The 22,383-nt window shown below is 41.0% G+C and overlaps 1 protein-coding gene across 6 annotated transcripts in view; it reads left to right on the top strand.

Moving 5' to 3' along the window:
- The window catches only part of CFH (complement factor H), a 40,377-nt gene extending 18,493 nt beyond the window's left edge, over positions 1-21,884 (top strand). For 3 of the 6 annotated variants that reach the window (XM_030493968.1, XM_030493967.1, XM_030493970.1), the window contains 17 exons: positions 1,004-1,204; positions 2,444-2,620; positions 3,742-3,918; positions 5,033-5,212; positions 5,377-5,550; positions 6,410-6,592; positions 8,001-8,183; positions 9,500-9,682; positions 10,891-11,070; positions 11,971-12,177; positions 12,778-12,954; positions 13,608-13,784; positions 14,780-14,956; positions 15,270-15,452; positions 16,204-16,404; positions 16,704-16,901; positions 17,039-20,718. In XM_030493968.1, the coding sequence (XP_030349828.1) occupies positions 1,004-1,204; positions 2,444-2,620; positions 3,742-3,918; positions 5,033-5,212; positions 5,377-5,550; positions 6,410-6,592; positions 8,001-8,183; positions 9,500-9,682; positions 10,891-11,070; positions 11,971-12,177; positions 12,778-12,954; positions 13,608-13,784; positions 14,780-14,956; positions 15,270-15,452; positions 16,204-16,404; positions 16,704-16,901; positions 17,039-17,058 (2,978 nt within the window). In that variant the 3' untranslated portion in view covers positions 17,059-20,718. Of the gene's footprint in view, positions 1-1,003; positions 1,205-2,443; positions 2,621-3,741; positions 3,919-5,032; positions 5,213-5,376; positions 5,551-6,409; positions 6,593-8,000; positions 8,184-9,499; positions 9,683-10,890; positions 11,071-11,970; positions 12,178-12,777; positions 12,955-13,607; positions 13,785-14,779; positions 14,957-15,269; positions 15,453-16,203; positions 16,405-16,703; positions 16,902-17,038; positions 20,719-21,627 lie in introns of those variants that run through there. The other 3 variants (XR_003992525.1, XR_003992524.1, XM_030493969.1) reach the window with 3 other exon arrangements.
- The last annotated feature ends 499 nt before the right edge of the window (positions 21,885-22,383 follow it).

The raw sequence follows: 22,383 nt of genomic DNA, 5'->3' as shown, positions 1-22,383 counted from the left end.
GATGAGTTCTTTCTTGGCTTAAACTTCCCTTAACTACAATGATAGTTTTGCCCAGTAGGCACAATAATGACTAAATGACTAAATAAATAAATGACTAAATAAATAAATTAGCAATTAATTTCATAAGCTAGCACTCTTAGATCTTTGGTCCCTAAAAATAAGAGAAAAACTTAGAAAACAGAATGTGAAAGAAACCCTGATGAAATCTGTCTGTCTTGTGAATGAACCTTTGGATAAACTAAGTGCAGTTAGTATCTGTATTAATCTTTTCTCTATATATGTGTGGGTTCTAAAATTCGGGTGTTATTCTGAGACCACTCATTATTGAATGGTCTGTCCAGTGGGTGATTTCCCCTCACCCAGCATGAAGGATTTGGCTTCCTGAGGAAAGTACATGCCATACCCAAGTCAGACACCCTGATAAACTTGCATGAAACCTTCTGGGCATCTCCCCCTTGTATCCTTGGCTTGTCCCTGAGAAAGGTCAGTGCTTTTGAGGAACTGAGAGAACAAAAGAAAAACATACAGTTTTAAAATAAAAATGAGAAGAGCTAGGAAGAACTTTTGGTACAGGATCTCAAAAGTTGCAAATTAAAGTGGTGACAGGAGTCATCTCAATTTTAAGAGTCCACAGTTCAGTGTCTATATGTGAGCTAGCTGTCTGGGCTGCCATCATGGTCAGCATAGTAAATTTAGTTGAGACACTCTACAAACACAGTGTCATCTCACCATATAGAATAAATATGTAGATTTAGTCTGATGAATTAGCTGGATTTCTGTTGGTTGCATTGGTCTTGGAGGGAAGTAACATAGGCATAAGCACTGACAAAGACACCAGAAACAGAGTGTGATTATTCCTGCACTCCTTAGGATCTGCCAAGTTCTGCAGTCTTGTCTCTGTCAGTTTCAGAAAACACTCAGGTGATGATTATGAATCTGAATTGTGTCCTGAGCATTTTGTCATGCATGTGTTGATATTGTTGCTCTTAAATTCTATTTCAAGAGAAACCGTGTGACTACCCAGCTATAGAAAATGGCAAGTTAAGTTACTCACTGGAGTACTACAAAGATTATTACTTTCCAATGAGGTTTGGGCAGCACGCTGATTACCACTGCAATACCGGTTATTCAACTCCAAGTGGAAGATCCTGGGTTCGGATGGTCTGTTCTGAAAGAGGCTGGTCTCCAGAGCCAAAATGCCTCAGTAAGTGCATTTCCATTATATGCTCAATTCTGTTATAGTTATCAGAGGTCTGTGCATCAGAAATTGTGCCGATGGAGCACAAGATGGAACAAAGAACAGTTTGTTAAAGTAGAACTGTTTTAGTTGACCTCCAGAACTGCACCCAGGCTGTCATCCTATCTGCAGAGCTCAAGCTGTCAGCTGGTAGGTGACACAGTGAATTGAGTAAGGCTGAAATGCTGCTTTTGGATTTTGGAAAGTCTTTTCTCCGGAAACTACTCCTGAAATACATAACAAACAGTTCTCTTCTCTGGCTTCTGGGTTATGTGCATGCATCTGCACACATGCATCTGCACCTACAAATAGAGAGTTTCTACTCTGTGTAAATAATATTCTTCCTTCTGTGACTTGGGCACTTTGTCTAGAGGTTCCTCTCTGAGATTCATGGCCTAGTCCCTTTGGATAACATTTGGAGCCAAGAAGGTGTCACACTCTTGCAATAGGCTGAAAGTGAGCATGGCATCAGCAAAAAATCCAGATACACTGACTTAGATTTTTAAAAAATTAGATTTATATTATATGCACAGCAGCAAACTGAAGCCTCCTCTCCTATCACACATTTTCAGCCACAGTAAAGTTTTTACCTATTGGTAGGGATTGGAAATGGGTTACAAAACATTGATCTTTCCCTGTTGCCCTCTGGGAGTCCTGCCCGGAGGAAAGGAAGGACCAGTTACCCAAGCAGCAGAGCTATAGCATTGCTTCAGCCATCTTCCTTGTGTCTGGGCTCTTCAGGGTGCAGGATCTTGTAGGGCCAGCGTGCTTAGCTGTTGCTATAATCTCTAGAGCTGGTTTGAGAGGCTGATACAGTTGCACAGGGATGATAAAATCTCCTGGAGGCAAATGCTGAAAATCACTCAGGGCAGACATCAGCATTTTCGAGACAGCCGACTATCCAGAGCTCACGTATGTGACTCTAGATGCACTGAAGTTAGCTGAACTTGCTTATGAGCACTAGGGAAGCAATATTGCTTACTAGAGCACTTCTTAGTGCTTTATGTAGTGACTTGCAGTCCTGTTGATGTGATTCATTAATCTTAGGGCAGTGCAGCAAAACATGCTTTCATTCTGGTTTAAAGGCAAATGTCTTCTGGGGTTGAAGGCTACAGTTTTTTGGTAACTGTCTTCCTAAGAATTAATTTACCTGACTTCTTGCTGTCAAACTTACTGTGGTTAAAGGTACTTACCTTCCTTCTTTAGAAACATGTCATGTCAGACACCTGGAAAATGGTTATTTCTCAAGTAGACAAAACATTTACAAGGAAGGTGAAAGAGTTATCTATATCTGCAATGATGACTATCAGACTGAACGTGAAGATGGGGAAGTCACATGCACAAAGGGTGACTGGTCACCTCGTCCAAGATGTATCCGTAAAAGTGAGTGTCCTTGTATTTTGTTGCGGTTTCTAGCTAAAGCCAGTAAATTCATCATCACATCACCTGCATTAATCCATCACCACTGCTTAGTAACTCTAAGTCTAGGTGCTGTACAACTAGAATACAATGCTGTGATTCTCTCAACTGTCTTATGCAGCTCTCGGTACCTGCATGCAGCTGGGGTCAGTCGCTATACAAATGTGCAGAATGTAACCCTGTAAAACGTCCACATGTGCCTCATTCAGGTCTCTCTAAGCTCTGAGATGAGAGTCATAGTCTCTTTGTCTTCATTAGTGAAATCTTGTTCTAACACATCTTAGCAGTAATATAATAGAGTCATCATTCCCCTTGCACGGCCTATCTGTAATGTGTCTCCATTCAGCCTCCCACTATGCCACCTGACCCTTGTTTCTCTTGCTTCCTTCCTAGTTGGCACCATACTGGAAGGGTGGGGAAATAGGAAGGTACCTCTCCAAACACCAGCTTTTGTTCCTAACTTGCACCAAGCCTGAAATTGCTAGAATGTCTCACAGCAACTTTAGATAATGGTTTCATAGAAAGAAAATAATTCTTCTCTTGAACTACAAAAATATTTTTTTAGGGAGAACATTCCACCCTGAAGAAGACACCAACTGCAGAATGTTTCATGATGCCTCCCACTTACATTTTGACATAGCAATGAGCCAGCAAACAAAACTTTATGATTCCTAGTGTTAGGCAATTGTGGGCATCACTGGTATAAACCTCAAAAATTTCATCTGGAATTTAAACTTTTGCAGCTCTTGCACTCAAGTATCATTAACTCTGCCCCTGGCATTCAAATATATCCTCAAGTGTTCCTTAGAGTCTTTTTTTTTTTTCCCCCTACCATCTTGAATTACTTGACTCTCTAGTGTCAAATATTGCTATTATTTGTTGTGTTAATTTCTCAAAATGAAGAAACTCGGTGGTTTATTACTAAGGAATTTGGCATACTATGGAAGTTTTCTTTCAGAATCCAAGACCGGGCCCTGTCCAGCTTGGCCTTGAACACTGCCAGGGATGGAGCATTCACAATTTCCTTGGGCAGCCTGTTCCACTGCCTCACCACACTCACAGTAAATCCTATCTGTCTCTTTCAGAAAAATGCCAGACTATCCATTTTGACAATGGTTACTTCTCCTTGCAAAGGACAGAATTTAATATACAGGAGAAAGTCAACTACCGTTGTCACACTGGCTATGTAACTCCACAATTACGAGAAACAGGAGTGACAGAGTGTCGAGAGAATGGCTGGACGCCACCTCCAAAGTGCAGCAGTGAGTAGCATAAAGTCTTCAGAGCTCCCTGTCGTTGTCACTGGCACAGACATGATGTACACAGATTTTTGTCATCTAGAGAGAATTTTTACTGGGCAGAGGGAGACTCAAACCAACGACTGATCCTCCAGAAACTGGCTTTTCTGGGGCTTCAGGAAATAAAGTGAGAATACATAAAGGAGTGAGAAAGGTGGGAAAATATCTACTGTCTTCTAGGAGAGCTATCTTTTTGCACCTTTGTAGCATAAAGTAGATGGCAATCACTGACCTCACGAGTGATTCTTACCTGATACAAGGTACATATGCCCAAATTTACTCCCAATTCTCCCACCTTGCACAGATGGGAGGGAAGATTTATGAAGAAATGCCTGTGAACCAAGGGATTCTTCCATAAACTTTCTTCAAGTGTGACCAAACTAGAGAAAAAGGGGGTTCATTATTAGGAAATATGTTATCACTGTGCATAAAAAGCATTATGTGTATGTCTGCCCCAGTGTCAAAAAGTACATTTGTGAAAAACACCCGAGTGCTTTGTCCTAAAGATGCTTCCATGCTGGTGTTGCCTTTCTCCTCTTAGAGGCTCCTTCCTTTCCTGAACACAGGTAGGAGAGTAAAAGATGAGACTTAATCTCCCTGTGTTATCATACCAAGGCTTGTAATATTGACCAACTTTAGCTGATATTTTATCTTGTCCTTTTATTTCAGGCTGCCTTTACCTAGGATTTTGTGCCTTTTATTCTGCCCTGCTCACAAATGATGATGGGGAACAGGAGTACAAACTGTTTGCTATGACACCAGTCATAGCAAAATATGTAGTATAAAAATAGCATAAAATAGCATAAAAATATGTAGTAAAGGGACTGAATCTAGAGAGAAACTATTTAGGCAAGATATTACTTCTACACACATATTTCTGAAAATTAATGCAATAGATCTATGAATATGATACATAAAATATTCTACATTTATATTTTGACAATGCAGAACTTCTAATGTTTCAAGTATACTGAGTAGTTCAGTAGACTAGCATACACTAAAGCACCTGCAGAAATGATGCGTCCAAAGGACGGTGTTTCTGGATCACAAAATACACTAACTTTGTTTTATTCTACAGAGTCATGTAAATCACCTCATGTGGACATTTTGAATTACCACGCAAATAAAACTGTGTTCATGCCCGAAGATACAATTGAGTATGCATGTTTGGAGGGATATCAAACTGCAAATAATATGCCAACTGGTACTACAAGGTGTGGCATAAATGGTGAATGGAATCCAGAGCCTCAATGTCTTGGTGAATATTGTTGTGCTTGTTAATCAGTGTAATTCTCTATATACTTTGTGAAGCTTTTTTCTTAAAATCTTTTTTTTGTGTGTGTTTGTTCTGTTCTAATCAGTAGCATTTTGTCTACTTTTTGTAAGGCGCACATTATATGTTAAAATATTTTGTCTTTGTAGCAATAGAATGTGAAATGCTAACATTGCCCAATGGAGACTTTTCTCCCAAGAAGGGTAAATACCGCAACGGAGATGTTGTGAAATTCAGCTGTACAAACAACTACGTGAGAGTAGGACCTGCCTCTACTCAGTGCTATTACTTTGGATGGTTTCCACCACCACCTGTGTGTAAAGGTAATTATTCTGTTAACTTTGGTAGGAAAGAGGTCTTCTGTGGACACCTTCCGTAAACCAGTCTGGCTCCCAGGAACAGTTATCCCATCTTTGTCTCTAGAAGGGCAGGAACTTTGGATCATTTCATGTGTTTTGCTGTTTTGTGTGAAAGATTCTGAACAGTTGAACTTTCAATAGTGAACTTTCAGTTAGCTTTAGTTAGACCAGCTGGAGTTTGGCAGGAACTGAAAGTGAGCTGGTAAATGGCTTGTGCAAAATTTTGCTCGGGTTATTGACTATAATGTGTGAAAAAGTACTTATTATTAAAAAAGGCATAAATAATGTGCAATATGGCAGCCAGGAGTGATTAGTCTGAGTAATGTCCTCTCTTACTGTATCTTAAATGTGCTACATTATGCCACTGCCTAATGTTGATACTCATCAGACATTGTACTTTATGTACCTTTTTCTGATCACATGACACTGAAGAAAAAAAGCTGTTTTGGAGATAACACAGAGCTGGTTATTGTTATTTGCAGAATTGTCATCTTAAAAAAAAATACTGAAGTTGTCATCCAGGTAACACTTTCTGTCAAAACTGGGTTGGTTTTATCAACTGCTTCTTTTATCATAGCAGGCAATTGGCAGTACGTGGAAATAAGAGTGAGCCAGGGTGATGCATATCTGCTTGTGATCTCCAGCCCAACACAAATCCAAATATTCAAAGGCATAAACCAATGACCTGTTTAACCTTTTCTACTGATTTTTCTTAACTTTAAACTACAAGTTCAATTTATTTTATATTGCACTTAACATATAACTGTGCTAAAAGTGCTGAGTTAGTATATGTTAGAGCATAGATTTGATCTCTTGATTTCAGTGAATGCCAAAGGCTGTGGACCTCCACCTGAGATTACCAATGGAAGTATTGCTGGTGGCTCTATGAAACGGTCTCATCATGGTGACAGAAAGCAATATGAATGCAACAGTGAATTGAAATTGGTTGGATCAAAGGAAATAGAATGTGTTGATGGACAGTGGTCATCTCCTCCCTCTTGCATTGGTAATCTATGTAACTCTTACTTGTGAGAAGTCTGTAATTCACTGTAGGCTAACACTTCACAGATATTTTCACAATTAAAATTACATATTTGCAGGTATAATACATTGTATTCAAGATCACATTATGGCTGAAAAGTAAATGCACGTTGTATGTAAAGCCAAAACTTCATTAGTAGTATAGTTGAAATCTTAACAGTCCAACAAAATAATTGTTGTGATTATAGAAAGAAAATAAATATGTAATATAGAAAGAATAATTATAAGTATATAAATATTACAGAATAAGTAATGCAAGCAATTCATAATATATAATTGCAATTGTTATATACACGCTTTCTCTTATTTACCCCTTTTTCTGGAAGAAAGTACCCACTTCCTGTGATGTCATTAGGTAGCATACATCAAACCTGAGAGTACGAATGTCGATGACAGGAGTTAAAAAATGCTTTTGCAAAACTACTATTTGTTTGTTAAGACAGTGTCTCAGAATTGGAGTAGAATGGAATATTCAAGCTGAAAATCTGTAAATACTGAAAATAACTCAGGGCGTTCTTATGGTGCAGGTTAATCTAACAGCAGACCCAATAAATGGTGGGGGTTTTATAGACTGGTATACTCTGTTCCTGTACACATACATTCTGACACATTTTCCATGAGCGACACTGATGGATTAAAACTGTTCAGCATGGAGGAGAGGCTTGAAAGAGTGGTACAAACTTTAGTGCAGGGTGGTTCAGATTCAATTTTTGAGTTATTCATGGGTCTTCCCTCTCCCACAGCCAGAGCAGGCGTATGCCCTTATTCCCCTTTTGTGCCTTTTTCCTCCTTCAAAAAACCCCAATACTCACTTGCTGCACTAATCTGTGCTGTCACTACCACTTCAACAGTGACAGCCCAAAGCAGGAACCTTCCTGTTGTCACACAGAGGTGACAGTACAGTAAGTGATAATACGGTGGTTTTCAGTTCTTGTAATAGTACTAAGTGCAGGTGCACATTACAAATGCATAGGTGTATAATCAAATATAATTTTGACTGATCAGATCCAGGTGAGTTGGATTGATCCCACTCAGGGATCCGCATGGTTGGATTAATTGAAGGTTTTCTTGCACTTTAGGGTTTATATACCAATGAAAAACAGATTTGGGAAATTACTGTTAGCTGAAAGTACTTGTGGAGCATGCTGCAGAGTTACCACAGTGATGGAAAAGGAAGGGAAAAGACAGGAGAGGGATTTAGTAAACTGACTAAAAGATATACATACTCCAGCTGTGTTGAAGTTTAGTTGTTACAATTAATGGGAGTAGGTTTGCCTCACGAAATGCAAATATAGTTATTTTTATTTAGGTTCTTTCAGCTATTTATATATGACTCCAGTATTATTGTGGAATACTTCTGCTGTTTTCAACAGAAGACAAAATGCCATGTGGATCACCTTCCTCTATTACGAATGTTGTTCTTCATCAGGAAGACCAGCCACAGTTTTCCCATGGTGATGAAGTAATGTGTGGATGTAAAGAAGGCTCTGGCAATTCTAAGGAAATGAAAATAAAATGTCTTAATGGGGAATGGAAGCCTTTACCGCTTTGTGCTGGTATGCTACATCCATATATAATATTTCTGTAATATTTGAGATCTGAGTGTAACATAATTCTATTTAAAAGTTCAAGGACTTCAGCTATCAATACATAGCCAAAGCTACTATAGTTTCATGCATCTCAATTAAGTCCGTCATCCTGGAAAGACTCCACACCTACAACTTTGTAAGCACTCTGAGTAGGTTTGGTGAAGGGAGTGGATGCTTGCACAGTGGGTAAAATGAAGTATGGGTGTACAGGTGTACATCTTTGGTGTATGGTGGCTTTTACTCATTTTCCAGTGTTCTTCCCTAGTAATGACCTTTCAGAAGCCTTGGGACATACCTGCAATAAAGTAACATGCCTGTTGTGTTAATTACTTGTAGGTTTATGTCTCTTTATACTAGTTTGATTTTTAAAATCCTAGTGGGAATTAAAAATTATATTAATAGCCAAAGTGTGCTAGGCTTATCTCATCCTCACCATTTTTATGTGGATTAGTCCTTTTCATTTCTGGTCAGTAGTTCTCTCTCTTTTCTCATCTTCCCATTTAGTTTTGCAGTACATAAGTTGAATGAAAATAATGCCTTTTACAAAGATACAAACCAAAGCTTTCTCCTCAGAAAAAGAAAAAAATTACATTAGAGTCAGTAATTTAAGAAAAAAGCAATACTGGACAAGAATAACTCTTGTTTGGGAAAAATCACTCCAGCATATTGCTTGTCTTTAACAAAATATAGTTTACGATATATTCAATTCTTGGTTCCTCCTTTCTTCAGAAGTCATTTTATATTCATCAGCGATTTGAGTACACTGTACCTTTATTTACAGTTATGCTGAGGTTTGAATTTGGGACAAACACAGTCTGATGAGCTTTCACAAGCAGCTTGTGTTCTGAGTCTCGGAATCACTGGTTGAGAGCATAAGACATGGTTACAACTTAGCTACGCTTCCTCAGGAGATTGATACCAGATACATATACAGTATGGAGCAGTACTTCTTTTATGTTCCTGCTTCTACAAGCTGCTTTTTGCTCATCTTACTATCTTTTTTATAGTTTTAGGGAAGAAAAGAATTATTAGGTTTTGTATTATTTACTGCACTCCACAAAAGGGAAACTGCCAGCATAAAAATAAATGCTTTGTGAGGTGGAACAGCCTCATCTTTAGATATATCTAGGAATCTTAGGGGTTACTTCACAGTACAGTAAAAAAACCAACTCTTTCGCATGGACATGCATTAGGAAACTGATGACTTCTCCGTCACAGAATGCATGTGTATGTTTTATCTGATCTAAATCTGGTGTTTCGCTCTTTTTGTTGATTTTTTTCAGATCCATCCCCTCAGTGTGTTCTTCCCACCGGTGTTGAGCTTGTGCAGAATGGTCATCTTCACAAGTCAAAAAAGGAGCCTGGGTTCCATGGAGTTATACATTACAGGTGTACATCAGCTGACAGAAGGATTAAAAGGGCAACTTGCGTGTCTGGAAGATGGTCACCGGAGATTGAATGTATAGGTATGGTTTTAGATTTGCACACAATTTCTTCTTTTTATTGAGGAATGATAAATGCTTAGTATTAAACCTTCTTAGCATTGCTGTGTCACTAGTCTGAAATAGGAATGCTTATATATATGCTTTTATATATGCTTACTCAATGATATGCTAAAGGATAGTAATGAATAATTATGGCAATCATTTGAACAGTTAACTGGGTTTAGAGATGCACGTCTTTAGTGAGGCAGACTTAATAATGTGTACTCTGACAATAGAACATTTGTCACTGTCACTTCTGATGTGAGGAAAGATGCAATGGCAAATTTAAGCTCAGTTCTTCAAAACGTCTTTACTGTGGTGCAAATCAGAGTAGCACGTAGCTGAAGCTCAGGCCAAAGTTCCTTTATTTCCTGTAAACATTCAAAACTTTTCTAGTCCTAATTTTGCTTCCCCCCCCCCTTTCAATTTTTTTCTGTTTAGCAGAATATTGCCTGTAGAAGGCATGACTGTAAAACAATCATACCTCACTGCCTGCTTTGATTATGCCAGGTTAATAGGAAATGATGCATGGAAGTGGGAGAAGTAGACAGAGAGGCAGTCACTCAAAGGAGCATTCCCTTTCAAAAACAAGTGTCCCTACCTTTTCAGTTTTCTGGAGCCACTAGAAGCAACAAACCAAGTTCTGGAGGTCTCCAGATCTCCTTCCAAGATCTACCTCCTTCCCTCCCTTCTTCTTTTCTTTAGTAGGAGCAGCCTTTTTTCCCTTGAGTGGCAAAAGTGAAGTTTATTTCTTTGTTTCCTTTTGTGATTCTTATTTAGCTCTGTTACCAGATAAGTCTGAAGAAAAAAAACCCACAAAGCAAAACAAAACAAAACAAGAACCCTAAGAGTTGGTCCGGTTTTCCTAAAGTAGTTCACCATAGAGAGGAACACGGAAAGCACACAAAAGTGTGCAGCTGTTTGTAAGGGAAAGGAAGGACTACAAAAAGCTCCAGCTTCAACTGGTGTATGCAATGGTCTTTTCTGTGAATCTGAAAGCATATGAGCATCTGAAGGCAGCTCTGGTGTTTCTGAAGCTGAGCAAAAGGATCATGATATTAATTAAAGCTTGAGATGTCTACTGAAGAATTATCTAATGCCAGTGTTTTCTTAGTTGTTTGTCTTGTAATCTGCAATGAACTGTTCCACTTTATCTTACATTTTGTTATAACATGTGTATGTGTCCTTAGCTGAGGGTAGCACATGCCCACCTCCACCTCAGCTGCCTGGTACTCAACAGATAACAGTCGGAAGAAACTACAAGAATGGGAGTAAAGTAGCTTTTTCATGTCTGAAGAGTTTACATCTCATTGGCGTGAATGAAATAACATGTATAGAAGGGAAATGGCAATCACCACCTCACTGTGTGGGTCAGTAGTGGATTCTTTTTTTCCATTTATTTTGTTATGAATTTCAGTGTTACACATTTACCGTCATCATTAGCAGGAGGATGGTAGTGTTTATGTTAATATTATCATGAACAGGTAACTGCAGAAAAGCAATAGAACGCAAGTTGCTAAAGAAAGTGCAGTTAACCAACCGCTGGAGAGTAAGTCTTTTTGTTTACACAGACTTATCTGAGGTGGGAAATACAACTTTCAGGCAGACCCTCAAGAGCTGTGTGTGTATTTGTTTGCTTAGTATATTGCAGAATGGATTGGCCCAGTTTTAACTGTGGGCCTTTAATAGTATCATGGTGAAAAAATCAGTGTTATTTATTATTTAGTAATAGTAGTAGCAATCTTTGGTTTGGGCTTGTTTGTTTGGTTTTTTTTGTTTTTTCAGCTTCACAGAGATATAATCTATGAAATACATTCTAATACTTCATAATTTCTTTTCTCTTCTTGATACTGATTTTCATGTCATCACAAAACTCCTTAGGACATTGCTATAACTTCATTAATGGTGGGAAAATTTAATGGCTATCATTCTAGAAACTCACTGTCAGTGTCCCCGGACAACATAATGTCTCTTCTGTTTCTCTGCCTATGAAGTGTTCCCTGTTCTTCATGCTTAGCTGTAACTAACTGTATCTCCTTGCTTTGAACTGGAAATGGCTTTAATTTGGTTGAAAGGAAAAGAGAGAACCCCCACATAGGAGGGAAAGGAGAGAGAAGTTTTTTTCTGTGTTTGTTATCTATTTCTTCATCTTCCTTTCAAGCTATTTAATTTAAGTTTGGATGATTTTTTTTTCTTTCCACTTTTAAGACAGCACATGCCGTTGGGATATTGTCCTACATTTATTTATCTATGTGTTCTGTACATTTTAGAAAGACCATGTTTGCCACCACAACCCGTAGAATGTGCTGATGATCCCAGGCTGGAAAATCAAAACTTAAAAATTAAAAAAGAAGGGAAAACAATTTATCTGGCTGGTGCCAGACTTAAGTATGCTTCTCGTCCTGGATACAAGTTAGATGGACCATCAGAGATAACTTGTGCTATGGGAAACTGGACTTCAGCTCCTACATGCTTGGGTAATATCAACAAATGCTTCTTTTGAAGTGCATTTAGCTATGAAATGGTAATAATTTGAAACTGGAGGTTCACTAGTAAGTGCCAGTAACTCCTCATTTTGCTATGGAATCTTATCAGCCTCGTGGATGTCTTCAGAGCAATCCTGATTGGATATAAAACTGACTTTTTGAATGCAGTTTAGTTTTTAAATTTTCTTTTGTTCTCATGCAGTCTATGTTCAGTTCATATCTCTGCCAGGTGGGTCCTGGGCACATCCTCATAATCCAACGTTCTGTTTTCTACATTAGAGCCTAGGAGTTGCTTTGGTGCTTCAGTGGTGGAAACTTCTTTAGTGTAGTAGGGGACAGAAGACTTTGTTAAAATTTTGCCTGGCACGTTTAGAAACAACAACTACATATTTCAGTGACTGAAGTCCATGCCTGTTTACAGGAATGCCTTATTTACTCTTCTGAATGCTACCTTTTACATGAAATCCACTGTCAGCAGATGACTATGCTGATGTTAGAAAAAGCTCACTAAAGCATCTGTTTGGTGCAAACAGTACACTCGTTCTAGGTCTATCACATTAGCACAAGCATCAGCTTTCCGTATCTTTTCAGAAATGCCATGTGGAAGTGTTCCAAAAGTTGCCAATGCTCAAACGGAAGGCAGAAACAAGGAAGTTTATGAGCCTGGTGAAACAATTCGCTACCAGTGTGATGCAGGGTTCCTGATTGTTGGCCTCCCCGAAATTATTTGCAGAGAAGGAAACTGGACAGCACCACCCATCTGTGAAGGTACGGGTTCTGCTTCTAACTAGTCTGTGATCCTTCTTGGTCTTTCATGTTGTGAATTAAAATAGTTTCAACTCAGGCACGCAGGTGAGTCCGGCCAATAGAGCCAAGAGGCGACTTGTTTTGAATGGGCTGCTACAACTCCTCTTTTTCTGGCTCCCAAGAAACAATAAGTAGGGTCTATGAGCAAAGAAACTGTTTCCCCCGTGGGCAAAAGCTAGTAGCTGAAGTTTAGCGCTCTGCTGAAATTAGGCTGGCAGAGGATTATGGAGGAATGAATGCAGGCTGCACAGGAGGGGACAGCTGGTGGGGTAATGTATCTTATGTTCACATCACTAAGCATGTCAGTTGCTGAAAGTTACCTTCAAACAGTAAAGAAATCACGTCACTCCACAGCCCTTCCACACACAATGCTGTACAGCGCCAATCTACACATTTGGTGGATCTCTGCAACTCCTTCTCTCTTTTAGTCACTCTAGGCAAAACTAGCGTTGTGTGGCAAAGCAGTGCGGAATAAAGACCGTAATATCTTACTCTGCTACTTGCAGAAAATGATCTGCAATACGCAAACCGTTTTAGTTCATCAGGAACAATGGTGCTCTGCAATGCAATGTTCTGTGATTGTCATGTTGCTGCTGCTCTACTGCTCGTTTCAGATGTTACTTGTGGAGCTGCACCTGAAATTCCCCATGCGTACATCACAAGCACCCAACAGGAGAGGTATCTGCCCGGTGCCAGAGTGCACTTTGAATGCAAAAGCAATTTTCAGATGATGGGTGGAAATTATGTCATGTGTACAAATGGAGAATGGTCACAAGCACCAACTTGCAGAGGTAGGAATCTGTGCTTTTTTCTCGCCTCTTAGCGCAGAGGGGACTGTTTCTTTACCTAAACACTAAAGACTTTACCTCTTGTACTTCTCCTTGTGTTCCACGGCTTAGTACCTGCTAGTCCTTCCTTGCACAGCACTTGACTTTAGCTTGATGCTTCTAGAAATACTGGGGATCTTTTCATCAACGCCGAAAATGTCTTGAAGAAGCGGGGCCTAAAATGTGCTGCTCTGTCTTTCTCCTGTAGGATGCTGCTGTTTCCTCAGAGGCTGCCATTTCAGCCTCCCTCTGTAGAAAGACACATGAGGGCTCCTTTGTCCTGCCCAAACCTGTCAGGGAACACCTGAGCGGAAGCAGCAATAGGGGGGGAAATAGTTGTTCTTCTCCAGGGCTCTGCTCTGACCGATGCAGATGCCAGCCGAGATGCAGATTTAAACCATGGTAGATCTGCTGGGGCCATGAAGTGGGAAGAGCGCTCCTGGGACAAGGAACCGTCCGGAGCTGTGCTCCTGTTCCCTGTCCAAGTCTGTGGCTGCGCGGGCTGAACAAGAGCTCCTTGGCTTCCACACACCTCCATGGAGCTGACTGCACTTACCCGTCCCTGAGCAGTGCTGACAAGCTCCTCCAGCGCTGCTGGTCCTCCAGAGCTCCGAGTTCCACAGAGCACCAGCTTGGTGCTACCCTCTGATTTCCAGGCATTCCAGGGCTCCCTGGGGAGGGGACGTGGGCACGCAGGAAGGCCGGTGTGGCTTCCTGTGCCGTCAGGTGCAGCTACAGAAACCCTGGCTGTTTCTGGAAGCTCTCATTGCCCCCTGGCATCTCCTGAGGGTCCCAGAAAGAGTGTTCTCTCTCACTCCTCATTGCTATCTATCTCCACAGTGAGCTGGAGATAGCAGTGACCCACCTGAGGCAGAAAATCTGGGCAGAAATTGTAACAAGGGTGTAGAGGGGAACAGCTCAACCGCTGCAAACGTGACTGCAGCAGTGTCTCTTTTCAGATGTGACATGTAAACCTCCCCCTGAAATCGCTGGTGGTAAAGTTCAAGGTGTTAAAAAGTCGAGGTACTTGCCTGGGGAGAGTGCTCGCTATCAGTGCTGGCGAGGTTTTGAGATGACTGGGGCTTCCACCGTGGTGTGTCAGAACGGGACCTGGACAGAGCTGCCAACGTGCAGAGGTAATTTCTCTCTCTTTCCATACAGTCGCCTGTCCATGAAACTCTCCTGGAGCTGCCTCCATGGCATTTACACCTCCAGTTTCAGTCTCATTGCTGTGCACAGACACAACGTAGCTGGTGCTCTCAGGAAAAAGCCCTTTTGCTGGGGTCTCTTCAGAAGAGTTTACCAGCTGAGGGACCCAAGTGGCTTTAATCGATAGGGCCACATCTGGAGAACTACCCTGAGGCTGAGAGCGGTTGCTGGCCAGGCCTGGTTTGGAGAGGCAGCCCTTGACTTCCTAGGCTTTCTCTCTGATTGGGAATTTTCTTCCAGGGAAAGATGGGAAATGTGGCTCGCCTCCGGTTATTGAAAATGGAGACCTTCTGTCCTTCCCAATGCAAGAATACCCGGAGGGTGCAACTCTGGAATACAAATGCCCAAACCTCTATGTCCTGGAAGGATCTCAGTATATCACCTGCACTGATGGGCAGTGGACAAGCCCCCCGGTTTGCCTAGGTAGGCTGAAGCACGTGCTGTGTGGCCAGAGGCTGTGTGACTGCTCCTGTTGTCGTTTTCTCAGAGCCCGAGGGCAGAACCTGTGCAGCAGCGCTTGTGCTGGGGCTGTGATGCCAGCAGGGCAGAACAGCAACCAGTCCTCCCTTTGTCCGCGAGGAATTTCTTCTTGACATTAGCTCTTGTGGTCCCCTCTGCTGCCTGCTGTCTCTCACCACCCCGGTGGGTTCAAGAGGAGGGGAATTTGGCTAAAGCCTCGTGTGTGAGGGGATCTCCATCTCTGTGCAGGGCTTCTGAGTGCTCCCGAGCTGGGGAAGCTGCTACGGTCAACAGGCAGTGAGCAGGGAGGATGGGTCTGAGTGCAGGGCACTGCTGGGGAAACACAGGGTCGTGTCCATGACACGGCCACAGGGAAACAAACGTAGAGAAGTTCTGGGCAGAAGGGAAGGACGGATCTCGGAAAAGACACGGGGAGGTTCATTGAGGAACTTCCCCACCCCTGCTTCGATCTTGCCCTGTGTGACTGGACTGCCAGAGCGAAAGGGCTTCACCGTAGCTCTGTGTGGGTTCTCAGCCATGGTCTCTTTTCCTTTAGTTCGGATGCGAATATCTTTGCTGTCACACGTAACAGAGGGTCAGAGCAAATAGCTGGAAGTCTCTTTTGGTGCAAAGCACTTCTGTAGGCTCGGGGGGCAAAACGCTACACGTGGCGTGTCTGTATGGAATGACGACACTCTTCTTTTGCCTTTTCAAGTGGCCTGTACAGCATCTGAAGAAGACATGGGCAGAAACAATATTGAGCTGAAATGGATCACAGGAAGAAAGCTGTATTCCAGATCGGGTGACTTTATTGAATTTCGGTGTAAAAGAGGCTATTTGGAGGACCCAGCCTCTTCCTCGTTCAGAGTAGAGTGTGTGGAGGGGACATTAGAATATCCACAGTGCAAGCCAGCAAGTAAGTCATCTCCACTTCGGCCAGAGCTTAGGTGCAGTGTTGTTGCATTTTCAGTGCTGACGCCAAGGGTTTCAGTGCTGACGCCTTTAGGTTTCCTGGGGGAATGTCTAGGAGGGAGCCAGGGTGTGGGAGCATCCTGTAAGCTGCAGGCGGTGAGGGGCAGTGCTGCTGACGGGCACTGAGCTGGAAAGACTGCTGGGGAGAGGGCTCTCTGGGCTCGTGCCAGAGTACCAGCATTTCCAGAGCATCAGTTGTCCAGCATGAGGTCTACAGGCAAGTAATGAAAGTACTTTTTTCAGAGGACTGTACCCTGAGTGAGAGGTTGATGGAAATGAACCACATTCAACTACAGTCATCAAGCTGGTTGAGCCCCTCCACCTTCCACACTGGGGATTATATTTTCTTTGAATGCAAACGGTTACACCGGCAAGTTTCACGCCCTGAGAAATTTAGAGCCGTGTGCCAGGATGGAGTGATTACGTATCCTACATGTGAATGTAAGCGCTCGGAGCCCAGGATACGGGAGGGCTGCAGGAGGCAGCTTTGCTGAAGTTGCCCGTCCACTGCTTTGAGGAACCCCAGCAGTGTGTATCAGGCTTGGTCTTCATGCTTTTTCCCCTTTTGTCTCTTCCAGACGCAGGGATTTTCGGATAAATGGAAATGGCATGAAGGAGCCCAGCTCTGCCAGTGAAGGATCTCTCACCGACCTCATGATTTGAGCTCAATTTTTCCTGGCAATTTCTGTTCCATTGTGATTTCTTTGCAGCTTAGGCAATGTTCTGTCTTGGAATTTGTTGTTGTTTTTATTATCGGATGATTGTGTTTACATTTTATCCACATTTTATCCTTTTTTTTGTAAATGTGTTTACATTTTGTCCATCCAAATAGTTGTGTTTGCATTTTATGCAGTCTGTATTGATCTCACTGTTAGTTTTATTAACCATCTTGTCCTGAAATAGGCTGGCTTCGGTGGCATACCAAGACAGGAGTTTAACTATTGAATATTCATGTCGACTATTAATATAGGTTGATTTCTCTACGAGGAAAAAAAAGAACTACCTTTGTTATTTCCTTTGCTGGATTTTAATGGAGATTTCAAAACAGGTAAATCTCTGCTTTGACAGTCCCGTAACGAAATAACTGGACATATTTTCTTAGATTATTATGTGAAGAGAGCACAGTTGACCTGACTTTCTGAGCACAGACAGGTCTTTTGTTGCAGGGACCTGGAGAGGAGGGAATCCTTCAGCTTAAGACCAGATAAATCAACACTGAATGTCCTTTAGAACAATGGGCTCCAAAGTGGTGTGCAGGCACCCCTCGGGGTTTGGAAGATGATCCATTGCGTTGCAGGAATAAAATATTAGAACTTCTATTTATAATTATTTTTTGCCAAAGAAAAAAAAAAATTTGACAGTGGTGGTTTCACTTTGTCTGCATGTCAAAGGGTTGGTTCCATGTCACATCTGGTGCTGATGGGGTAGATCGGGTGCTCCACAATGCGGAGCTGTTCACAGTGGCGCCCTCATTCATCCACCTGCAGCATGTTGCAATGTATTGCAGTTTATATGTGCCCATTGAAGTGTATTTATTTGTGGATTATATTTAGTTTTAACAACGTAAAAGATAACACACAATCTAACAAGAATGTGACAAATCTGACACTTCTAGTATAAACTTTTCATTGGCCACATTATGAGGTAAAAACCAGTGTCTCTCTAATCACACCTGACATGAAGTTGATCCAAAAAAATTCGAAATTGTGAGGAAGACTATTTGAAATAGGGATTTAAATCCACTACTGTTAATGATGAACGTCCTACCCTGGCTATAGACAGAGAAAAGACGTGGCAGTCTGGTGGAGATACAAGAAAACTGTATGCAGTGTTAGTAACAGAATGAGAAGAAATCTTAACAATATGAACATGAACAATATTAACCATTATTATGAACACAGTGCTAGTGATAATGTAATGAGAAACAGAATACAGTGATCAGCTAAATCACCTACCTGTACTGCAAACTCCAAGTAAAAAAACCATGATGAAATCCAAGTTGTATAAATGCAAAGATTCTTTTTAGCACCTTCTGTACTACTGCACTGAAGGGACATTGCTGAGGGTCCTCACACTTTTAAAGTGCGTCTTGCTGCCTTGGAGGGAGAGCAGAGCACTGCCCCACTGCCACCTCATTGCAGCTCCTTTTTCTTCAGGAATCCAGCTGCAACTCTCTTTTCTTGAGAATACCAGTGACAGCACATCAGCAAATGTAAAATCCCTGGTAAGTTAGTAAGTTAGAAACAAACAACATAAAAGCCAAATATATTGCCACCATCTTTTCTTGCCCTCTTTCCTTGCCTCTAGCAGAAAGAGACAATGGAATTACTTTCTTTGCTTCTGACCATAAACTTTCTGGTAAACAAGCATGTATTTTTCTCAATGAAAGAATAGCATTCAGATGAGTAGTTGCCCTATCACCAGTGAATTAAAAGTTCAGTCCTTTATTTTACCAGTGGCACGGTTCAGTATTTATTTTGTGGGTGAGTGTGTATATGTGAGAAATGAATAAGGAAGTCAATTCTTTTATATGCAAAGCAGAATTAATGAAAATTAAGGTAATTTTATGGCTTTACTCAGGTTACTGAGAAGTATCAGTTTCAGAATGCAGGATCTCAAGAACAGTTTGATTTCCAAAAGTAGTATTTTTTTTCTAAACAGACAGTGAGGACGAGGTTCTGGCTGCAATGACCCTGATGCAGTTCTTGGCATGGATACACACAGTGGACCATGACAAAGTATTGCAGATCTGTGTTTTGGTTTCCAATCTATAAAGTGCATAAAGCTTACTTGTGCCTAAGAGAGGTCTTCTGTTATTAGTAAAATAGAGGGAGTTGCTTTATGTTAATCTCATCAAGAAGAGAAATAGTGCTTTGTTATGGTAGTGCAGACAGCAAGTGAGAGTCCAGCAGAAATTTGCTTCTACTGCTGGTTATCTCAGTCTAAATTTCAGCAACAAATGAACCCACAGATTACACAGACCTTTGATTGACATTTTTGTACTCAAATAACCAATATGAGCAGCCAAACTGTAACAAATGGTTCAGTCGCATAAACAGAGGCTATTCTCATTCACATCTGCTGTCTGGTCATTTTCAGAAATACCATGTGAAAGGTTCCCAGGAGCCCCACATATCCTTAGAGAAAAATGCAGGAACAGCAGGAAGGTAGTTATTGAAGGAAGCCCTGTTTTGTTGTTACCAGATGGCTGGTTATTACCTGTGAGATAGAGAAGAAGTGGACCACACCACCTAAATGTACAGCCATTGATTTTCACTCTAGAAACTGTATTTTATTTTATAATGTAATAAAAAAGGGCATTGGGAAATACTGACCAGTCAAATAGTTTGGTGGTTGACTTTCACTTAGGCTGTTCAGAAGACTGAGACAGAATATGGTTTAGTTCATTAACAAATGAACTCTTGTAACAACAGTCATAATGCTACACACAATCATAATTCTATGCTTGTCTGAGAAAGCCACTCTGACCAGCACCATGCTTTATACTCAGGTAGGCAAATGATAGGCTGCACTGTTCTGTCCATGAGCACAAGCATTTGCAGAATCATAGAACAGACCTCTGGAGGTCATCAGCCCTCCTCCTCAGGCAGGGTCACCTGGAGCAGACTGTCCAGGACCATGTCCAGAAGGCTCCTGAATATCTCCAAGGAAGGAGACTCCATAACCTCCCTGGGCAAACAAAGTATTTCCTGAATTTCAGAAGGAATCTGTGTTTCAGTCTGTGCCCATTGCCTCTTGTCCTGGCACTGGACACCCCTGAAAAAGGTCTGAGTCTGTCTTCTCTGCACCCTCCCTTCAGGTGTTTAGAAACATTGATGAGATCCCCTCTAAGCTCCCCTTCTTTAGGCTAACCAGCCGCCTTCAGGATGAAGAATAATTTGTAGGCAAGGAAATTAGTCACAGCTAACAGAATGCAAAGGTAATTTGCCTTCTAGTTGTACAGCCTATGAAGAATCCGGTCTTGTTTACTGCAAAAACTAAACTTCATTTTCTGTAAATGTTAGTGCATCTATTAACATTTAGTGCACTAAAACACATTGTGCCTTTTCAGCTTTTCCTGTAAACACATCTGAAAATATGTTCTCACTTTGTGATTTGGAGCTGTTGGCACACCTTCTATGCAAATATGGAAGGCACACCTTCCAGCATCCTGGAAATAGACTCCCATTTCTCTGCCTTTCCTACACTCACAGCAATATGTCACAGCTGAATGATATTAAATGTGGATAAGGTGTGTGAGTTCCCACTCTTTTAAAGGGAGTTCTGGGTAGACAGCAGTTCGCAGCCTTGAGGTGTTCTTCCCATGATCATGCTAAGAAATTTCAGCTGCTTCCTCCTGAACCTTAAAGTAAGAACTTCAGTCTTCTCTTTTCTGGTCTTAGACGTGTATGAAAGTGTTTCTACCTCAAAATTGAAGGAGAAAAATAAAATAAATATTTGGAATTCCAGTTCTGAACAGAAAAAAACCAAAGGAACGCTCCTTATTTCAATGTGAATGAAATGCAACTAAATCAATCTACATGTACCATGTCTGCAACCAGTAGCATCTGCAGTGCTATATGACATCCATCATCTGTACACCTGGGTAAAATAACTAAGTCAAGGTGATCACAAAGCAAAGAGCTCCTTGCTGGCATCAGTCAGCCTGTCAGACAGCCAGCAAAATATAAATCAAGAATAGATCAAATTCTCCATCAAATTATCAGATGGAAATATTACCTCTAAAAATGCAAAACCGTCTCCTCATTTATCACGATTATAAAAAAAAGTACAACCACTATTTGGGTATAAATTTGAGTGATGTTGATTGTCTTGAAAATAGATATGTTTCCACCATCCGGGAAATTGTGACTGCCAGCTCCTTTTGATAATGGAAATAAAGATCACTATCTTCTCCTTGAAAAAATATACACCAGCTTCAACAGTGCAATATGGATATCTCTATTTCTGTGAAATTAAGGAAAACAATATTGTCAGATAAAATGCTGGCCAATGGAGAGACCTACTAGTTAGATTGTTGAGAGTGTTTGTTCTGTAAAATAAGATGCGTAGAGAAATAAATACCATTATAATAGAACTAGAAAGATACTAGAAAGATAGAAAAGAAATACTTACATTTATAACATAAACTGCCTTTCTATTGCAGCCCCCACACCTCAACAAACTACCAAGGGAAAAAGTATAAAATTTTACATCAAGAGCTCCTGTGTACCCTGATTTTCACTAAGCAAGCATGCAAAAGAGAAAGAGCTTCATAAGACAAATAATAAAGATTAAAGAAAAAAAATCATTACTGACCATGTTATTAAATCCATACTGTCTTTTTAATTAAGCCACTAGTATTTCATTCCATTATCAAAACTCATGCTACCTTACTTTATTAAAACATGTAATAAAAAGTGATTATATTTTGCCTGTTTTCCTAAGAAGGAAGGAATTCTATTGTGCACTAAGGTAAAATACTGACAGACAGGAATTACTTGAATTACGACTTGGTAATCTAACTCTTAAATATGTTACCACAGAATAGGAGATAACTTAAATAGCCTTTTATTAATTTCACCTCTGTTGCTCTCACATGCATCCTCACTAGGCACAGAGAGAAACAACACTAAGCTAGAACAAATTTCAAAGAACGCAAATACTTTATCTTACTGTGGGGCCTAAGGGTGCTTTCCCTGTGAGCATTACATCCCCAGGACTGCATTGCCGAGGGCACTGCCACAGCGAAACAACTGCAGTAGCTCTCAGTGAGTGCGCCAAAGCCTCTGAGGTCCTTTAGCCACACACACCCCCTGGCTGTACACATGATGCTGGACGTTAATATGTGAGCAGAGGACAGGATGGGGTGGATTACAGAAATGAAGACAGCATCTTGATGAACACTGAGGCAAAGGATGCA

This window comes from Strigops habroptila, chromosome 8, assembly GCF_004027225.2.
Source record: "Strigops habroptila isolate Jane chromosome 8, bStrHab1.2.pri, whole genome shotgun sequence".
Lineage (NCBI taxonomy): Eukaryota > Metazoa > Chordata > Aves > Psittaciformes > Psittacidae > Strigops > Strigops habroptila.
This window is presented reverse-complemented; position numbering and strand designations above follow the sequence as displayed.